The sequence below is a fragment of the Aphelocoma coerulescens genome, chromosome 3 (assembly GCF_041296385.1).
Source record: "Aphelocoma coerulescens isolate FSJ_1873_10779 chromosome 3, UR_Acoe_1.0, whole genome shotgun sequence".
Lineage (NCBI taxonomy): Eukaryota > Metazoa > Chordata > Aves > Passeriformes > Corvidae > Aphelocoma > Aphelocoma coerulescens.
The window spans coordinates 7,983,961-8,003,219 of NC_091016.1; the positions used below are offsets into that span (position 1 = coordinate 7,983,961).

Sequence of the window (19,259 nt, forward strand, 5' to 3'; positions counted from 1 at the left end):
CCCGCTCGCGCGGCGCATGCGCAGAGGGGCGTGCGAGGCCGAGCCGATGAGGGGCCTGGCCCGGCCGGCGCTGAGGGCGCGATGGTGCCGCCGGCTCTGGGCGCTGCCGGCGCGGGCCGCCGCCGCCGCTTCGCCTTCTCTTCCCACCGGAGCCTCGCCGGGCTCGGGTGCGCTGAACCCGTTCGACCGTCGGCTGAAGCGGAAGCAGAAGAACTGGGCGGCGCTGCAGGCCGAGCCCGCCAAGTGCGATTACCTGCGGGAAGAGGTGCGGGGCCGGGGGGCTGGCGGGGTCGCCTTGAGTGCTGTTGCCAGTTCTGGGCCCCGCAGTTTAGGGGGGATATTGAGGAGCTGGAGCGGGTCCAGAGAAGGGCAGCGGGGCTGGTGAAGGGGCTGGAGCACAAGTCCTCTGAGGGAGGTGGGGTGTTCAGCGTGGAGAAAAGAAAGCTCGGGGGTGGTCTTACCACTCTACAACTCACTGACAGCAGGATGTAGCCAGGTGGGGGTCGGTCTCTTGTCCCAACCAGCCAGGGACAGCATAAGAGGACATCGTCTCAAGCTGTGCCAGGGGAAGTTTAGGTTGGACATTAGGAATTTCTTCACAGAAAGGAGTGATCAGACATTGCAATGGGCTTCCCAGGGAGGTGGTGGAGTCGCCGTCCCTGAAGGTGTTTAAGGAAAGACTGGACGTGGCACTCAGTGCCATGGTTTAGTTGACCAGGTGGTCTTTACTCATAGGTTGGACTTGATGATCTCAGAGGTCTTTTCCAGCCTCATTGATCCTGTGTTTCTGACCGCCGGCTCTTCCCCCAGGTCGGCGGCAGGATCGCGGACCGGGTGTTTGACATCACCAGGTGAGCCCCGCCGTGTCCCGCACCCTCCCCTCAGCCCCAGGGGACGGGACCCTCGGGGAGAACCGCTGGGTGCGGAGCGCCTTTCCCCGCGGTGCCACAGAAGGATGCTCGATGGGCTGAGTTCAGTAAGGCCCGCAGAGATTAGTAGTGAAACTTGATATAATCTAAAATTAAAAATGTTTTAAGACTTGGTTATGCTATGTATTGCTAATCTTATCCTTTAGAACGTTTCCTCTCGCTTTGGATGTTGGCTCTGGAAGAGGTTACATAGCTCAGCACTTAACCAAGGTACTCTCTCTTCATACTTAAAGGTGTTTAAAGGGAGTTCATATGTGTTCCTCCCTTTCACAAAGAGCTCTGTTACAACTTAAAACAATCATCTGAGTCTTTATATGAGGTAAATCTCCCCCCCCAATACCTATAGTTCAAAGCTCTGAGTTGTGCAGGCTATTCTTAATTTATTGCCACTGAAAGCTTGACAAATGGTAGTGCAAGGGAAGTTATCTGCTATATAACAGTTAACTTTTAGTTTTATGTAGGAATGTAGGAATTAGTTTATGTAGGAATATGTGTGGGTTTTTGGTGAATTTATTGGCCACAGTTAATTGTTAAAGAGAGGTGTCATTATGGAGACTTTAAAGCCATTAACAATTTACCCTTCATGAGCCACACTGTAAGTAGAGGTGCTTCCTTGGCTGTTAATCCATGGTTTATATTTAACTAAATTTATGGCTAAAATTGCAAAATGTGTTTTCTGTCACCATTTCTGCCTCAGCTGTTCTCCCCGGGAACAGGTGCCATGTTGGGTGGGGAAAAGTGCTTTCTGCTTTATATAAAGCTTTTATCAGAAGCTGAGAAGACTCTTTCTAACTTGTTATAAATAGGTGTAAGTGCCAAAAAATGCCTTATGTCCATTTACAAAACAACTTAAATATTTCATAGACTTCTAAAATTTTATTTCAGGAAACAGTTGAAAAACTCATTCAAGTTGATATCGCAGAGAATGCTTTAGTAAGTAGCTTTTTGAATGCTACAGTGCTTCAATTCTGTAATACAGGAAATCAAAAGAAGTGAGTTTCTGATGAGTTGTTTGCCTTCTAACCCAACACTAGAAAAACGCTGTAGAATCTGAAATCCCGACGGTCAGGGTCGTAGCTGATGAGGAATTCCTTCCTTTCAAAGAAGATACATTTGATCTTGTTGTTAGCAGCTTAAGGTATGTATTAATAATTTATTTGTTTTGTTTAAATTCTTAAGAATGTTCTTTTCAGAGTAGCTTTAAGAAAATAAATCCCACAAAGATTACTTGTCCATTAAAAAGCGATAAGAGAATGTCATAGGTTAGCAAACTACTTGCATAGTTAATATTAGTTAATATGAGCATGCATTAGGAAAAACTGCTATCCTGGTGATTCTTCCTGTTTTGTTTGTTTACTTTCCTTCAAAACACTTGGAGCTTCTGTCTTGCCTGCATTTTGACAAACTAGTCTCCAGGACTTGCATTTTCTCAACCAAAAAAAGCAAAGAAAAAAGTGCCATGTGGATAAACTTTGGTTCTTGTTTAGTATCAGTTTCAAGCAGGTGTTTCAGCATCATTGCAGCTTGAGAAACCAGTTTGTGGCTTTGGCTCCTGAAACTTACTTAGCTAATTAAATAGTTACTTGAATTCCCTAAATTTGATTTAATCTGAAATTATAAAATGTACACTTCTGTTCTTTCAGTTTACATTGGGTGAATGACCTTCCTAAAGCTTTCAAAGAGGTAAGAAACTCGTTTTTAATGCTGTTAGTCAGCACTTGCCATTACTTGTACTCTGTATTTCCAGGTCTTCTTTAAATAAGAGACACAGAAATAACTCCTGTTGCACACAAGTATTTTTTTGCAATACTTTTGGCAGTTTGGGGAGCATCAGTTGATATTGCTACTCATTTGCTCCCTCAGATCAGTTTGGAATAAATAGCTGAAACAACATGTTTGTGTAATATTTTGGATTCTCTACGGCTGTGATCATGGTAACTAATGTCACCTGAGGCAGTGCTATTGATTTTTCTTGTTGTTAGTTCTTACTATTTGTAGTACAATACTAAGCTTCTCCAGAACTGCTTTATGGAGCTTGAGTTATTTTTATGTCTCAGCTGTTTATTTTGAAATACAGCTTTGATCAAGGCTTTTTGATTTTGAAATGAAGCAAAGTCCTGTAGAGGACAGAAATTTCTTTTTTTTTTTTCAGTAACAGGTTTGGTCATTTTGAATTAGTTCAGCTCTTCCCTGCAGGTGTAAACTTTAGTCAAATCAAAAACGTGGAGCAAGGACAAGGAACATGTTAACCATTTTGCTGTTTTTTCCATTTGTTTCAAATTGATCAGTCATTGCAGTGCTGTTCTATCACCTGTTGGTAGGAATAGGACTACCCTACTGTTACTGAAATAATAAAAATCAATTGAAATGCATTCAGTACTTATAAAAAATACTTCTAAAGAAATACACAATTTTCACTGGAACTTAAGTATTCTATATAGTGTCAAATACTTTCTCCCACAGTAAATATAACTGACACTGTCTCACAATGGGGAGGGAACTGGGCCTCTTGGCCAACTGTCATGATTTCCTGTGTTGGTACCACTGTCTTTAACTAATGGAAACTGCCTTTAACTGCCTAATTTTCTTACCTATCAATTAAAGGCTTTTTTACTATCATAGAAAAGGTAGCTCGGTTAATACTTAATTAAAAAATAATTGAAAATATTTTTGTTTCAAAAGTGTTGGAAGCTTTTGCTGTCTTGTTAGCCTGACTATGTAATCGGGCTCTTCTGGATGTCTAAACCAGAGATCATTTCCAATTCTTAAAGAAAAAAGAAAGCATGAATTTATTGGCCTTCTCACTAAGAAGGGGGCTAGGACTTAGGAGACCAGAAAGCAGCTTGTCAGCCTTGGTGTTTGAGTTATGATATTGTTGTTCTGGCAAGTTAATAATAAGTAATGGTAGACATAATAAATATGGCATTACTTGATTGTCTCAGAAGTGCAGAGATCACTATTAGAAACTAAAGCCTCCATGTCTTTTAAATCAAGCCATTAAAAAGTGCTTTTGCTCTCAGAAAGCAAAAGTAAATAGCATACTTATCTTAATCTACCCTCCTTTTAGGAGTAAATTAATTGAGAATATTGTTCTAGGAGTATTCTGCTGAAAATAGTTTACCCTCAATTTCCACAGTTTCTTCCATGTTTCCTAACTGTAAGTGTAATTTCTGAGGATTTACTCTTAGAAATAGAAAATAGCCTCTCTTCAGACAGAGTATTTACTTGCAGTGTGACCAGAAGCCATGGCACAGCTTGTCCCACAGAATACAGCTAACATTAAAAGTCTGTTACAGCTCTTCAAATGATTGCTTGAGTTCACTAAGAAAAAAAGTCTAAGAAGCACTTAGTTATGTAGGCTTCATGTAGAAAAGCTGTGACCTGTGTATTTCTGTGTTGTAGATTCACCAGGTTCTCAAGCCCGACGGGGTGTTCATCGGAGCCATGTTTGGGGGGGACACTCTGTACGAGCTCCGCTGCTCCCTGCAGCTGGCAGAGCTGGAGAGGGAAGGGGGGTTCTCTCCTCACGTGTCGCCCTTCACTGCCGTTGCCGATTTGGGACATCTGCTTTCCAGGGCTGGCTTTAACACCCTGACTGTGGTAATTATGAGTTAGAGAACAATCAGGCAGAACAATCCAGAACATCAGAGCTGCTGGAATATAAAAATCGCTATTTGCTCATGTATTAAAAACGTATTGCTTCCTTCTGTGTATGGTGCACCTCGCTGAACAGGCTGCAGAAATAGCTTGGACTTCCTCTGGTTTTGGCTTTGTGGTGATTAATGGAACCAACTGAAGTGTATCTTTGGCTCATGGCCCAGTAGAATTTGGATGGTTTTCTTGGAGAAATGTCAGAGAATGTTAGACCTGCATGAAAAACCTACAGACACTTGCTCTTTCTTTTAAAACCAAGAAGAAAATAATGGCATTTAAAATAAAATTTGATTGCATTTGGGCTACTAAGGAAAACTTTTTAGAAATGTTGGACTAGTACATGCTTCCTAGAACTACATTGTTTGAGCAGAAGAGGCAGACGAATAGAATTGTTGAATGCTTTGGGTTGGCAGGGACCTTAAAAATCATCTAGTTCCAACCCTCCTGCCATGGGCAGGGAATAGTTTGGTAGTACAAGGTTGACATAATGCTATTGGTTTAGCTTGATATGCCCTAAAACTGAACTTCTCAATTCTTCTAGGATACTGATGAAATCCAGGTCAACTACCCGGGGTTATTTGAGGTTATGGAAGACTTGCAAGGCAAGTATATTCTTTGTGGAAACATAAAGGTTTTCTATATCAGTGGTGCAGACACAGAAGAGTTTTACTGTGTGTTTCTTATCTCCAAATCATAGAATCATGTGGGTGGGAAAGAAGCTTTAAAGGCCATCCAGTCCAACTCCCTGCAGTGAGCAAAGACGTCTTGAACTAGATCAGGTTGCTCAGAGCTCTGTCCAACCTGGTCTTGGATGTTTCCAGGTGTGGGGCATCCACCACTTCTCTGAGCAACCTGAGCCAGTGTTTTACCATCATCATCACAAAAAATTGCTTTCTTAATAAGTCTTACTGCAACAGGGGAAACATTAGTTTTTTTCCTGCTATCTAGTGAGTCAGGAGATTATGCCTGTCAGGAGATTTGTGTTGGGAAGCACAAGTCAAAGATTTGCTACTTCTCAGTCTGCTGTGAATGTTCTGCTTCCCTGGGGTTCCTGTTCTGCATGAGCCTGTGTCAGTGTAAGGTGCAGGAAAGCCCTTAAAGGGAGACAGAAGCCAGTATCCCACACACTGACGTTTCCTGTGAGCCTTTCTAATTACCAGGGCATTCAGCAAACTGCTTTGGAATGAGAATAAATATATCCTTAATTTGGAGTCTGCTGAGGAGCAGCAAACAATTGAGTAACGATTTTGTTAATATTCTGATTGCATTTGTCATGGATTGTAAAGCAGTCATTCACATGCAGTCTGTTGTTACTGACAGCAACTCAGGGCATTTCTTATCTGGATCAACTGCTGTTTGGAGTAATTCCTTAATGGAAAGGCAACTTTTATTCTCAGCAGAAACATTCAGATGCAGTAAGTGATTAAAAAGATTAGAATTGTGGTTGTTTTATTTTGTATTTTAAATCTCTTGGGATAGTACTTTTAATGATTATCTGTTAAAACAATACAGTGATGTCTCTGAATAAACACTTTGTACTCATTCTTAAAATTAGTTATAACCCTTAATGTTTGAAGACTCAGGCTGAAGAAGTAATACTTTGAAATGATTCCTAGCAATGCAAACTGTAAATTGCAAAGCATGGGAATTAAAAGTTTTGGATTCTTACACGTAAGAAACTCACCTAATGGTTTGTGGTATGTTCTCCCTTACAGTGAAGTGCAGAGGGTTCCGTACTTACTCTGGCTTAGTAAGAATCTGTCCTTAGTGCATGACACTTAACTCATGGCATGTGCTATATCTTCTTTTTCTTAAAGCTGAAACATATTTTTAGGTATGGGGGAGAGTAATTGCTCTTGGAATAGAAAACCTCTGCTACACAGGGAGACAATGCTAGCAGCTGCTGCAATATACCAAGGTCAGTATTTGAGAGGTAATCGGTTCATCTAAAATGACTTTAAGACCATTTTTTCTGTGTCTTTTTCTATGACATTTGTGTGAAAAAAACAAACAAACAAACAAAACCCACACAAAATACACCCGAAGCAAAACCAAAACCCCCAAATACTTCAGAACAAAATGCCATTGTCATAAGCTATTTTTAACCTTAATTATAATGCCAGGATTTGAACTATATTGATGCACCAGTATGAGATATTTTTATTGTCCCAAATCTTTCACCAGGAGTCATTATGATGAATATGTCATGCCTAGTGCTGATGTGCTGAGAACTAAGTGTTTCTTAGAACTGACACTCTGTACCTTTTCTGTCTCCCTTCCTGCCCTAACAGAAATGTACGGAAACAGCGATGGCTCAGTACCTGCCACGTTTCAGATCTACTACATGATTGGCTGGAAATACCATGAATCACAGGTAATGTGAAGCTCTTGTTTTCTATTTGACGGTACTTTTTAAAAAAGTGATGTTTTAAAAGCTTTTTACAAAACATTTTAATTTAAAATTAGCCCTTTATGTATTTTTTTCTTCTTTTTTTTTTTTTTTCCTTAGGCAAAACCAGCCCAGCGAGGTTCTGCAACAGTTTCATTTGGAGATCTGTCAAAAATAGAAGGACTTCTTAAAAGAGGAAAAAAATAGTTGCTCATCAGAAATAATAATTGTCTTGAAACTTCTGTAAAACTTTTAATTGCAGACAGTCTTCACTTGTGCCCGTTTAGTGAAGACATCCTGAAATGCTAATAAAGTACATGCAGTAGAGGGTTTTTATATTGTGCCACAGTATCATTTGTGTGAAATGGTGTTAATTTTTTTGTTTCTAGATAAATGTTGGAGCAGCTTGTTCTCTCAATTCTTTGAGAAAACAATTCAACTCTCAACTTTTCATTAAATTACTATTTTCAAAAATAATGCCTCTTCCAGCATTTCAGTATCACAGGCTGCTCCAGGTATAGTTTACATATCTTGAATGTATTTTTGAGTTATTTCTGAAATAGTAGATCATAATAAATAATAGTGTATTATAAAAGTAAAGAATGGCAGCAGGTATGTTTATAAGACATCCTATAAGAGAAACTACCAGCAAATACAAAGATATAAATTATGGTTTTAATGGATTGGAAAGTATGGGTTAAAAGTTATTGTAAGTATTGTTTGAGATTTGAATAATTAAGTGATACTTTATCTAAATACTAGTTTAAAATTACATTTACAGATTACTTTCCACTTTTCTATGTCAGAGGCTAAAATGCAGTAATTTCCTAAAAAAGGAGTAATTTCCTCCTTAGCTGTGCCATGGAGCTCTGACTTTTTCTGTCTATAACTGCATTACCAGAAATTTATATTAATTGCAGCTATGATCCATTAATACAAGAAGTTTAGAAAAAAGTATCTGCCCAGAGATTTTGCTTGATTGTAGCGTTCATAGAGACGGGGAGAAACAAAAAGAATAAAGACTATATAACCAAATATACAGTTCAATAAGTTTTATCGTAGTATCTGAGTGGTATATCAATACTAGTGGAACTAAAGCCTTTTTAAGCTTATTTCCTAGGCTTTTTAAAGATTATCCACCAGGTGGAGTTTGACAGAATTTGTGTCTGGCACAAGCCCAACAGGCCAGGTAGGCAGAAGCCTTCCCATCTGTAAGGTCCTGATTTGGGGGGGTTGTTTTAACTACCAGGCTTTGACTTTGAATAAGAAATGGGCAGAGAAGGTACAAATCATGAGAAGGAGGGCAGGAATACTCTGTGCTGTTTTTGCTTAGCAAGCCTAACCCATAATTATTCAAGGAAAATGAGTTCATCTTTCGTTTTCATAGAAAAGAACAGTAATGCTCCTGGAGAAAGGGGGAGAGACTCTAAATGGTCTGATAACCTTTAAAGCCATCTAAAGACTAAATCTAAAACAAGAGCTTGTTTCTGTGAAAGCCTCTTTCTTTTTAATAATACATCAGTGGACTCAGTGCAAGATACTGCATCTCTTCAGATCTTCTCAGGCTTAAATAAAATCCCTTGTTTCTGGAGGAATCTCTGGTTTCCCAGATGTAGTTTTACAGTGAAGTTATGCATCAAATTAATGTAACTTTATAAATCATTGCTTTAGTAGGTTAATTTCCAGTCACTTGAGCTGGTCGTTGTGACTCAGACGTGTTAAGGGAATGAGGAGGTGGAATGTGCTGGGTAAATGTTAATTGGAGAAGTGCTCCTACTGTGCTCCTTCAACTCAAGTTATGGAGAAAAGGATGGATTTCCAGTTCTTTGATTTCACATTTCATAGATGGCATACATAAATAGTGTTTTGGTAGTGGGGACACGTACCTTCTGAACAAGGTGAAAAGATGGGCAGTTTTCCTCCTAGTACTTGGGGGGAAAAAAGGTGTAGATATTCCATTAATTTGGAGAAGGGCTGGGGAGTAATAGAAGTAAGGTGTAGTAAATATGCCATTGGAGCAGTGTGGGTTGGAATAAAGGGGCATGTGACAGGCAGGCAAGGTGTTCATTTCCCTGGCTATGTTTGAATAACTGCCTTTGTGTGGGTTTTTAACTGCAATTATGGGCTTTTTTCTGTAGTACTTCTTGAAATTCTAGGTTATTCCTGGTTTCTACGAGTTGCTTGATTAAGTAGCTTTGAAAACACTTCGTTTACTATGAACAGATGTTTTTGTCACGAGGCTCTGTTTTATTTTACATTTTAATTCTTTTTCAGATTCAAGTCTTTATGGCTTTCTAAAATTGTAATGAAGAAGAACGTGGTTTCCAGTTGCTAGCCTAGTACTTTGTGCATGCTGAGAGTCAGCTTGTACAGAGTAAGTAACTTCTAAAAAATTGTGAAAGTGACATAACGTCTCTTGTAAGCTTAGTTTAAAAAATCTTTATGCATAATAGAGAGTATTTTTTTCTCCTGATTACAGAATGAGAAAGAAATTCAAGGAGATAATTATTTTGATTAATCAGAAGCTAGGAGCCCATAAATAAAATAAAAATAAGTTTAGAAGAAGCATGGTTGCACTTAATGAACGTGATTTTTTTTTATTTTAGGGTTTGAGTCACAGATCAGTGAGTATACTTGGTTTGTGTCTTTGGTTTCAAGATCTGTCAATGTATAGTTTTATTTGAGTCTGTTTAGGATAAAGGAATGAGATCCTATACTTTGAAGACTAAGAATTTGTGAAGTTAAAACGTGAGAGAGGATTCTTCATTACCTCTAATTTATAAAAATATCATCCAGAAAGTACAGAAGCGAACCATACAAAAATAAATTTAATTGTATTTCTTTACACTGTTTAAAAAAGAAAAATATGAATTACACTCTTCTAATGTTTTCTAGAAAAACTAGGAGCTAACACTGAGCAGGTGGAGAAACACACCAAGATTTTACATAGTGTTTCAATGGAATTTCCTGAAGCAAAAACCTGATCTCAGGGATTAAATTCATTAGAGCATCTTGTTTAAGAAGCCACGTTTTAGAAAGTTAGCATGTATGTTAAACCTCTTAAGTTTTCATTTGTCTAACCCAAAGACTTAATATCCACTTTTCAAATATGTGATCTGTTTTTGCCCAGGTTTTGGAGCCATGACTTCAGAGGAGTGCAATTCTTGTAGTGCTTTGATTGGAATCAGTCTGAGTACTGAAACAAATGTGACCTATGTAGATAGTGCTTTGATTTCCTGAATATCTTGGGTGTCTTCAGGTGAAGGAAAAGGAAAAAGAGGATAAAAACTTGAGATAGGTAAGTTTAGCTGAAGGCTACATACCAGAGTGAAGTGGAAAACACTGAAGGAGTGCATTTGCTGCTTGTAGGGGAAAAACAACTCATGGCTTACTTAAATCAAGTTAGAATTGAAGTGATTTGTTGATTTATTGATAGCTTGTAATTAACTGTTAGTCCATGAGCTATACATGCAGGATTAATAGCAGCAATATAACAGATAAATGACTACTATACCCTTTACAAAGCCTTAATAAACACCTTCACATACCTAAACACACTCCTATAGCACCCCCCCCACCCCGATATTTGCAGGTAAATGCTCACCCCTGTCCCTTTAACAGGAGGTTTCAGTGGTATGAGCCCACCCTTCTCAGAGTATGTTATCCTGTGTGCATCCATCATTTTAGGAGATGTGGATGCTGTAGCTGCATTCTTGCCTGGGCTGTTCCTATCACCCATTAATCCACCCAGCTGTTGGGGCAGGACCCCCAAGGTGACACCCCAGGAGTGACCTGTGCTTGTTGCACCCTGTGCTCTCAGCCCACAGCCAGGGGAGGGTGTTCTCTCAGGCCTCCACAGAACTTGAGGTGCCAGGGACAGCTTCTTGGTGTCAGACCAGGTTTTCACTGCTTTTTTTCTCCCTGTTAGGAAATGTTGGGGCTTTTTATATTTGATTTTTAAGCTGATTCTTCTTTCCCACCTGAGGTCTCTTGGTAACTGCCTGATTACTATTTCATGTGGTTGATGGTTATCTTCATTTTCAGACAATCTCAGTGGATTTTGAGCAAACACCCTCTCAGTACTGGACATTTTGTTCACACACATTGCACTTGTATTTCTATCATAGCAGCTGATGTCCAGGATTTTCTGCCACATTGTACTCCATGTAGGTTTCCCTCATTACTTGGAGCTGTTTCCTGAGATACAAGGTATGTTGATAAAGGAGAGACAAATTCCTCAGAAAAACTGTTCCTTTTTGGAACCTTATTTTGAAGCAGTGAATGATGAATACGAGGGAAGCTTATTTGGCCTCAAACTGTTCATGATAGGCCAGAATATATTAAAACTTAAAAGTTTTCTAATAATAATACAGAAAATAAGGAGGTTTCATTGTTATCATGCTAATAAATTCCAATTCATGCATTTGTTTTTCTGCATTCTGTGGGCGTTCCTTACAATTTGTACAAGTTGAAGAGCAACTTAAAAGTTGAGATCTGGACATTAATGTGTGACTTCTCATCATTAATTTATTCTTTTAGTAGTGCATCCATAGTTTGTGTGAGTACACTAAGAAAACAAGTGTACAAGCAGAAAATAAAACTGCCCTTGTGAATCTACCGTGAAAAATTCCATACTTCTGGTCAAATATAATTTCTGGTTTCATAGATGACAAAACTACAGGGACAGAAATACATTGGATACATTTCAGCAGCCTTCCAGTACTAAAGGAGCTGCAAAAGAGCTGGCGAGGGACTTCTTAAGAGCATGTAGTGACATGGGGTGATAGCTTTAAACTGAAAGGGGGTAGGTTTAGATTAAATAATAGAAAAAAAATTTTTCTCTGTGAGAGTGGTGAGGCCCTTGAACAGGTTGCCCAGGGGAGCTGTAGATGCCCCATCCCTGGAGAAATGTTCAAGGCCAATTGGATGGGGCTTGCAGCAGTCTGGTCAAGCAGGTCTCCCTGCCAGCGGCAGAGGGTGGGAACAAGGTGAGCTTTATCATTTCTCTCAACCCAAACCATTCTGTGATCCTATGTATAAAATACCACATTTCTAGCCAAATCAACAGCGGAAAAGAATTTATTATTTTACTCGGTACATGCATTCGTTTAAATGGTTTGAATCTCTAACCTTGAACTTTTTACATGTGAAGTAAAGCACCCTAATATTAAAATATCACTTGTTCTGTGGAAATACTAGCCAAAATGAAGAATTTACTAAGGGAATCTACTGACTAACAGGCCTAAGAAGTAGTAACTTAAAGTTTTTGTTGATAGTGGAATCACTGTACTCCCTGAGGTTTTTTTTCTCCCTGGAATTTTTTCCTGCCAGAGTTGTTTTCTCCCTAAACTGAGACACTGATGGTTGTATGTAATGCCCATTTTTTCAGCTGTTCCATCATCTCTTCACAAAATGTGTATTGCTGTAGCATTCAGGTGCTGGGGCATCAGTTCTTACCAAAAACTACTTAAGGAACATTTTGAAGTCTCCCATTTCTTTTTCTACCATGTATTCTATTTTTAGTTTTGTGAAGATCTATTACTTTATTCCAGTTCTAGAACTATTGATTTCTTTAATTTGATGCAGAACTTATATTTGTTACAGAACTCTTGATGTTATTTCCTAATGTCAGTTGCTTTCACTTCTGTAATTAAAAATGTAATTCCCATTAAGTACCACTTCAGATTTGGGGATTATGTTCCCAGTCAATACCTTTTCTGACTCAAAAGCAGGATGCCCAATCTTAGAGTAGTATTGCAATTCTGAGGCAGCAGCTGTAGTAAGCTTTACTTGGTAAACTAATGCTGAGCTTCATAGGTAGCTAAGTTCAAAATATAAGCCAAAGTCATAACTCGGTATCCACTTAACACAGATTTGCATAGCATCTTGTCCACGCCTGACTTTTTGTCTGTGATTTTTTTTTTTTTTTACCTAGAATTGTTTCTGAAATTCTAAAAGAATAGCTGAGCTGGAGCTACTGCCAAGAGGTATTGTTAATCACATCTCAAACAAAGCATTCCTCAGATGATTTTGCCTCCAGGATTCAACTTCGAAGGCATTCTCAGGGGGAGCTGTGGTGCTGTCACAGCACTGTTGAGTCAGCAGATGTAGAGCACTTGTTTGATGCATGGATGACTGATCTTCGATTACCACCTTTCACAAAACAAATGAAAACATCTGTTCTTTTATTTATATGTGAGCTTTCCAAGTAGGAGTGTACAATTTTCTTTTGTTTATTTTTGTTGTGTGTGTTCTTTTTCCCTCCTGACTCACTGAATCTTCATTGTATGGAAAGTGAAACTTTGAACACTGAATGGGTTGGGTGATTGCATCTCTATTCAGGATGTTTTACAGCATGGTGGTTGGTATTTTTTTGTACCTAAAAGTTTATTATCCCTTAGAAGATAGCTAAGCACAGAGTTTTAAATTAAATTCTGTCCCAAAGATATGGCATTAAGATAATGGTATGATTATTTATTAGCCTGTTTGGAGCAGACTTAGTTGTTCTGCTTTGGGAAAGAATTCTGGTTTATGAACCCAAAGGCTTCCAAAGTGTTTCCCTGCAGAGAGTTAGTAAATCTTCACAAACACAAAATTACTCAGTCCCTGCTCTCCTTTCTGGCATTTTCTGCTGGACAGCTTGGCTTTGTTATACTGGCTCTCCTAGATCTCTGAATAGTCGCATAGAGACTGTGCATAATTTTAGAAGTCTTGAGAATTGAAATCAGAGTCCCTTAGCTGTAAAAAGGATCTGAGAGTTAGACCACAGAATGGCTTGGGTTGGAAGGGACCTTAAAGCTCATCTAGTTCAACCTCCCTGCCATGGGGAGGGACACCTTCCACTAGAGCACCACCCGGAGTGCTGCAGCAATACAAAGGCTTCTGTGCACCTACTTGTTCAGGCTCTGTTTTTGAGTATTGCTGAATAACTCCATTTAACTGTACTGTAAATATTATTTGTTTTCAAGCAGTTAACCATCTTGAAAACACATCAACATGACTTAGTAAGTATAACACTTGATGAATTTACAAATGAATCTTGGCATAAGGCAAATGCATTTTAACACTGTGGTTTGTATGCATGCTCCCTGCATATTTATTTTCAACTTCCAGTTGATTAGCTGCTTTGTCTTGTGTGCAGAAATGGCCTGTTTAATGCAGTAGGAAGTCGAGTAGAAGCCAGCATTTGTTAATAGATGCTTTGAACAGGCACAGTCAGACATTTTAAATTATTCTAACTAAGCAGGAATGCTAATTTATTTCTAAAGATAGAAGTACAACAACCCAATTACCTAGTTTCCTCACAGAGTGTAATGAGTACAATTAGCATAAAATTGGTCTATAAATTTAATGGGCAATTTCTTGTGTGGACATTGAAAACACTAGTAAAAATGTGGCAAGCTATATTAGAGTCCATATAGTAACTTGCTCCCATTGGATGCTTCCTTGACAGAAGGCATTACTGTAAAATATCAATCAAATCTGTTCAGTACAAAGAGTTTCTAAAGTATTGGTTCCAACAGGCATGCCAATAGGTTTAAAAGTTCCTTCAATAAGAGAATTTTGTTGGCTGGGTTGGCAGTATGGCTTTTTACCTTTTAAAGATGGTATTCTGACTACAAATTCAAACTTGTAGTATATGTGAGGATGAGGCCAGTTCTGTGTGTGTAGCCTCATAGGAACAGCTGGATCAGTTGTTCTAAATGCAGAATATACACACAGTTGCTAATAAAGATAATAAAATAATATTTAATACTCTTGAAAGTGGAAGGGGTGCTGGAGTCTCACAGCTGATGCAGAGGTTCTCAAATCATGATTCTGGCTGGTGCCAGCACTTGTGCAGTTGGTTGGATGTAACCAGCTGTGGGCCATTTCAGAAGTTCTAGATGATGGAACCCAAAGGATAATTTTGCCTCCCTTCTACAGCTGATTTGTTTATCAGGGGAAGTTCTCTATGTGAATGTATTTTCATCTAGTGTAGTAAACTGAGACATAGAATAAGTTGTGGTGACCTGCTGAGACTAAAGTGGTGAAAATTAATGCTGTGAGAGAGAACACATACTTAGAGCATGAAGTTTCTTCTGCTTTGTCTGTTCCCTAGAGAATGAATAAACAAACAAAAAACCCAACCTTGAGGCTTGAAGATTCGGACCAAGTTCTTCAAAGTATATTTTCATGATGGATTTTTGATTTCACCCTAGTGCAAGCTGACATTACTGGAAAGAGAGAGAAATGTAAAAGACTTTTCTCTAAAACAAACTTACCAATCATCAAAATGCTTTAATTCCTTCAGGAGTGCATCCATTTTAAAGGTACTTTTATTGCACTATTCTGTTAAGTACAATGAATAAAATTATAGCTGCGACTGTGAAAATAGCAAGTTATTTCTTGTGCATTACAACAGCAACTCTCTTAGGGATTTATGCCCTACCACGCTTTTCCCTGTCTGATAATTTCATACAGCGCACTTGCCTGCCTTCCTCTTTTGCCTTATCACTGAGCAAATGAAATAGTGTGGAGGTTCTGGGCTGCTCTGGAGAGCTGGTGGGCCACTGTGTGTACTCTGTGACTAGCAGCCTGCCAAAAAAAAAACAGGCAGTGTGTTCAATTTACTTGGTTGTAGGGCCATTAAAAGATGTATCTTTATGTTTCTAGGATTTAACTCAGAGCAATGTAAATTATTTTATTAAAATATACTAACACATAATTAACAATTCTGTTCCAGGTTAAACCCAAAGAATGTTAATCCTATGGGATTTCTAACTTTGGTTTATTCAATAAATAGTATTTCAAAGTAGGTATGAAAAAAATTGGTTTTTTTTAAGTTCCTGAACTCAATGTGAACCCCACAGCAAGGGGCTAAAAGCCTGGAGCAGTCCATTGCTGGGCTCCCTCAAACTGAGCTGTATGCTGCTAAAATAGATGTTCTTATGGAGGAGAAGTGTTCTTAGGTCTTTTGTTCAGAGAGAGTCACAGAAAAGATAGGTCAAAGTTTTAAATAAATCTCTTGGGAGAGTGTATTCATATCTTACCTGGTAAATCCATGCATCTCTCTTCAGTAGCTGAAGATTAAAGACCTGATTCTCTGATAAGAGTGTTTTGGCAGTAGAACTAATATGTAAAATATTTTGTCAGTCTGCGTAGGAATTTGGGTGTCTTTGACTTGGTATGTGAGAACCACCTCACTTAATCCTGATTATAGGAATGAAGTTATTCACAGGTAGTGCAGGAAGGGGCTGATTTTTGTGGCTGTGCTCACACAGGTAGCTGCTCCTGAGCCCCAGCAGTGTTTCAGGGCTGCCCTTACTTCTGGAGGCAAAAAAATTTTTTAAAAAATTTGAAAGTTCCCATCTCTGGAAATATGGTCAAGCTGGATGGGATTCTGAGCAACCTGATCCAGTTGAAGGTGTCCCTGCTCATTGCAGGGAGGTTGGGCTAGATGGCCTTTAAAAGGCCTTTAAACCCAAACCTGTGATTCTGCAATCTTACTAAAGTGGAAATTATAATGTATTTCTCCCATAAAATACTTTGTGATTAACAAAATAGAGCTAGATGTAAGCATAAAGCAAACCCCTGTTTCCCAGGAAGTTTCAGAAGTTAAAAATATAACATATGGGTAAATTTGGAAGTTGGCTGCAAGGTCAGGTAAGTAGAGCAACACTATTGCTTGTAAAAATAATTGTGTTGATTTTTCTCTTCTGTGAATTTTTTTCAGCACAGGCTTTTACTGTCTATTGGAAGCAGAACACTTGTGCTCTGAAATGAATAATTAGCTGTTGAAGTAGGTCTGTACTGTGTCAGTACTGTCTTCCACTTGCCTTCTCTTATGTAACAGAAATTAAAACTAAAATGGGGAAAAGTTACTAAATCCTATCCAGAGGTTTAACTTTTAAGAATGGGATTGTGATGTTAGGAAGATGCTGCTTGGGAAAGATACCTTTCCAACTAGTGTTCTCCTAGTAATCATGTTTTCAGCAGTGTTCTTGAAGAACTGAATTTCTGAGCATGCTTCATTTTTAAAAATGATAGTAATTTAAACTCTAATATGGTGCCATTAACTGACTATTTTTGTGGAATGGTACCATGAGAAGCAAATCACTTAACAGTAACAAGGACATTAAATTCAGCATGCTATTAACCATGTATGGTTTGTATTTTAGTAAAACATGCACATTTCATTTTTTATAATGTATTTTGCATAAATGCTGAATGTAAATACTCTTTTTTTGTCTATATTTGCAGCTATTGTCACTTGTATTAAGCTGTTTTGCAACTTCTCCAGCTCTGTGGAATACAATTAACTGTATGTTGCTGTCTATAATCAACTGTTTTATTAAAAGGCATAATTATTTATTTTAAAAATTATTAAAATCCCTGTTCTGGTAAAGTTTGCTCAGCAACACAATATAAACTGACCACAGGAGAATGAAGTCTATGGTGGAAAGGAAATGTAATTTGCAAAGGTACAGCTCTAATAGAGGAATGTGTGTGATAGCCATGAAGACCTGCCTCTTTCACTGAGAACTGGAATAGTGAAGACAAGGGAAGGAAACTGAAGAAAGAAAGATAGCTTATAACCTAAATGTTTAAATTCACACTCAAAACTAATGAGAGAGATTACCAGCTCAAGATTTTAAAAAGTAAAGTATCATATTTTTCATTAACTTTCTGTAATAATTTAGATTGCATATGTGTTTTTTCATTTCACCTTTTCATGCCCTGCCTTCCCCTTTATATACTGTAGACAACTCTGCTAGTTTTTCATTTCCAAGCTCGGCTACTTAGAGGTTACTCAATTACTTATCACAATGGTGTCTTTCTTTCCATTTCCTGAATGACAGAGTGCATATCATTTCTGCATTGATTCATATGTTAGGTTACCACAAATGCTTAGGCTTAAGACCTTGACATTAATTCCTTCTTCACAGCCATTTATGTCAGGAAAACTCAATTGTTTGAGCACTCCTGGAAAGTAAATGCAAGAAGTGCCCAGATATCATTAGATCAAAACTACTGAAAAATATAAGAAGGGAAAGGGTGCAAAGTGAAGATATATGGCTGCAGATCTCGAGTGTGATTAGACATGGAGATAAGCCTTGTATCCTGCTTGAGCTCAGGTATTTTTATTGCTTATGCAGAAATTAGTTGCATGTATAATCTGACAGCAGGTTACACAGCAGTTCGGCTGGAACAGGTCTGGAACTTTGACGTCCGGATTGCCATGTTACTGCAGTTGGTGTTTTCCTTTGCTGCAGGCATTTGTTAGCATTTTTTAAAGCTGCTCTGAAAGGGAGCAAAGGGTATAGCTACAAACAGTGAAACTGTGGCCAATATGTAAATATGTTCTAAGTGGTCCAAGATAGTTGCAGGGATGGAAGTTTAGGCTCCTGAGGGAGCCTCTACAAAGGAAAGGCAGAAGGCACAAAGAATTGAGGAACAAATCTTAATCGTACTTTCTGTCTGCTCCTTGTTGCTCAGGCTCTGAAGTGCCAAGGTTGCTAAGTGGCTTGAATGTTTCTGAGATTTTTTTTTTTTTCCCAAGTGGAATAAAAGCAGTTCAGAGCAGCACATTTGTTATAGTTCTGTGTTCAGTTGGAACATAGAAGGACTTCTGAGGGCAAAACCCTTGTTTTGGAACCTGACTCAAGAAAGCATTTTTGCTTCCTCTTGTTGTTACCAAAAATAAAAAGCATTACTAAGCTAATGGTGTTTGCAGCTATGCCAGGGAAGCTGTATTGCTTCCATGTGATTGCACAGAGTATTGACAGAGAACACTAGGAAAAGGACTCGGAAACACGGGGCCTTTGGAGAGGAGAGCTCAGAGGGCACCACAGGCTAAGCTAAAGCCTGAGATACCAGTTCACATAAGAGTCAGAGACTTTCAAACCTGAAAATGAAAAGCCTAAGTGTCAAAGGTAAAGGAATGGTAAAAGCAGCTTGTCAAGGGTGGGGTGGTCAGCAGCTGGATCCCCAATACACCGAAGAACTCAGGGTGACAAGCAGGAAAAGGGGTACTGTCAAAAGTATCTACTATGGTTTCAGGATCAGAGAGAGAGAGGAAAAGAGGTTTATAGAACAGCATGAAAGATAGGATTTAGCAACAGCTTTGCTAAAGGAGAAATAGGTTTGAGTGTTCTAATGATGGGAAAGAAGAACAAGTTTGAGGGGAAAGGGATCTGACAAACTTGAAACTTTCTTTTTGTTAGTTAGCTGGAGGTGACAAGGCACACCTTCATTTCTGGTGCTAAAAATGGGAGCTTGGAGTACAGCCAGCAGGTATTTAGATC

General features: G+C 38.7%; 1 protein-coding gene across 4 annotated transcripts; it reads left to right on the forward strand.

The window, feature by feature from the left end:
• Nucleotides 1-16: 16 nt before the first annotated feature.
• Nucleotides 17-17,578, forward strand: NDUFAF5 (NADH:ubiquinone oxidoreductase complex assembly factor 5). 4 transcript variants are annotated; one of them, XR_011149631.1, is made up of 14 exons: nt 17-265; nt 811-851; nt 1,076-1,139; nt 1,815-1,862; nt 1,964-2,067; nt 2,573-2,612; nt 4,332-4,529; nt 5,125-5,185; nt 6,418-6,501; nt 6,875-6,957; nt 7,093-8,161; nt 9,247-9,346; nt 10,103-11,181; nt 12,908-17,578. XR_011149631.1 is itself a non-coding variant. In XM_069009012.1 (11 exons), the coding sequence occupies exons 1-11, from the start codon at nt 17-19 to the stop codon at nt 7,177-7,179; spliced, it is 1,059 nt and encodes a 352-aa protein (XP_068865113.1). In that variant the 3' UTR covers nt 7,180-9,215. The 4 variants fall into 4 exon arrangements, 1 of the variants encoding a protein (XP_068865113.1); XR_011149632.1 differs by having other exon boundaries at nt 10,103-10,270; nt 11,100-17,578; XR_011149630.1 differs by having other exon boundaries at nt 10,103-17,578.
• Nucleotides 17,579-19,259: the final 1,681 nt, after the last annotated feature.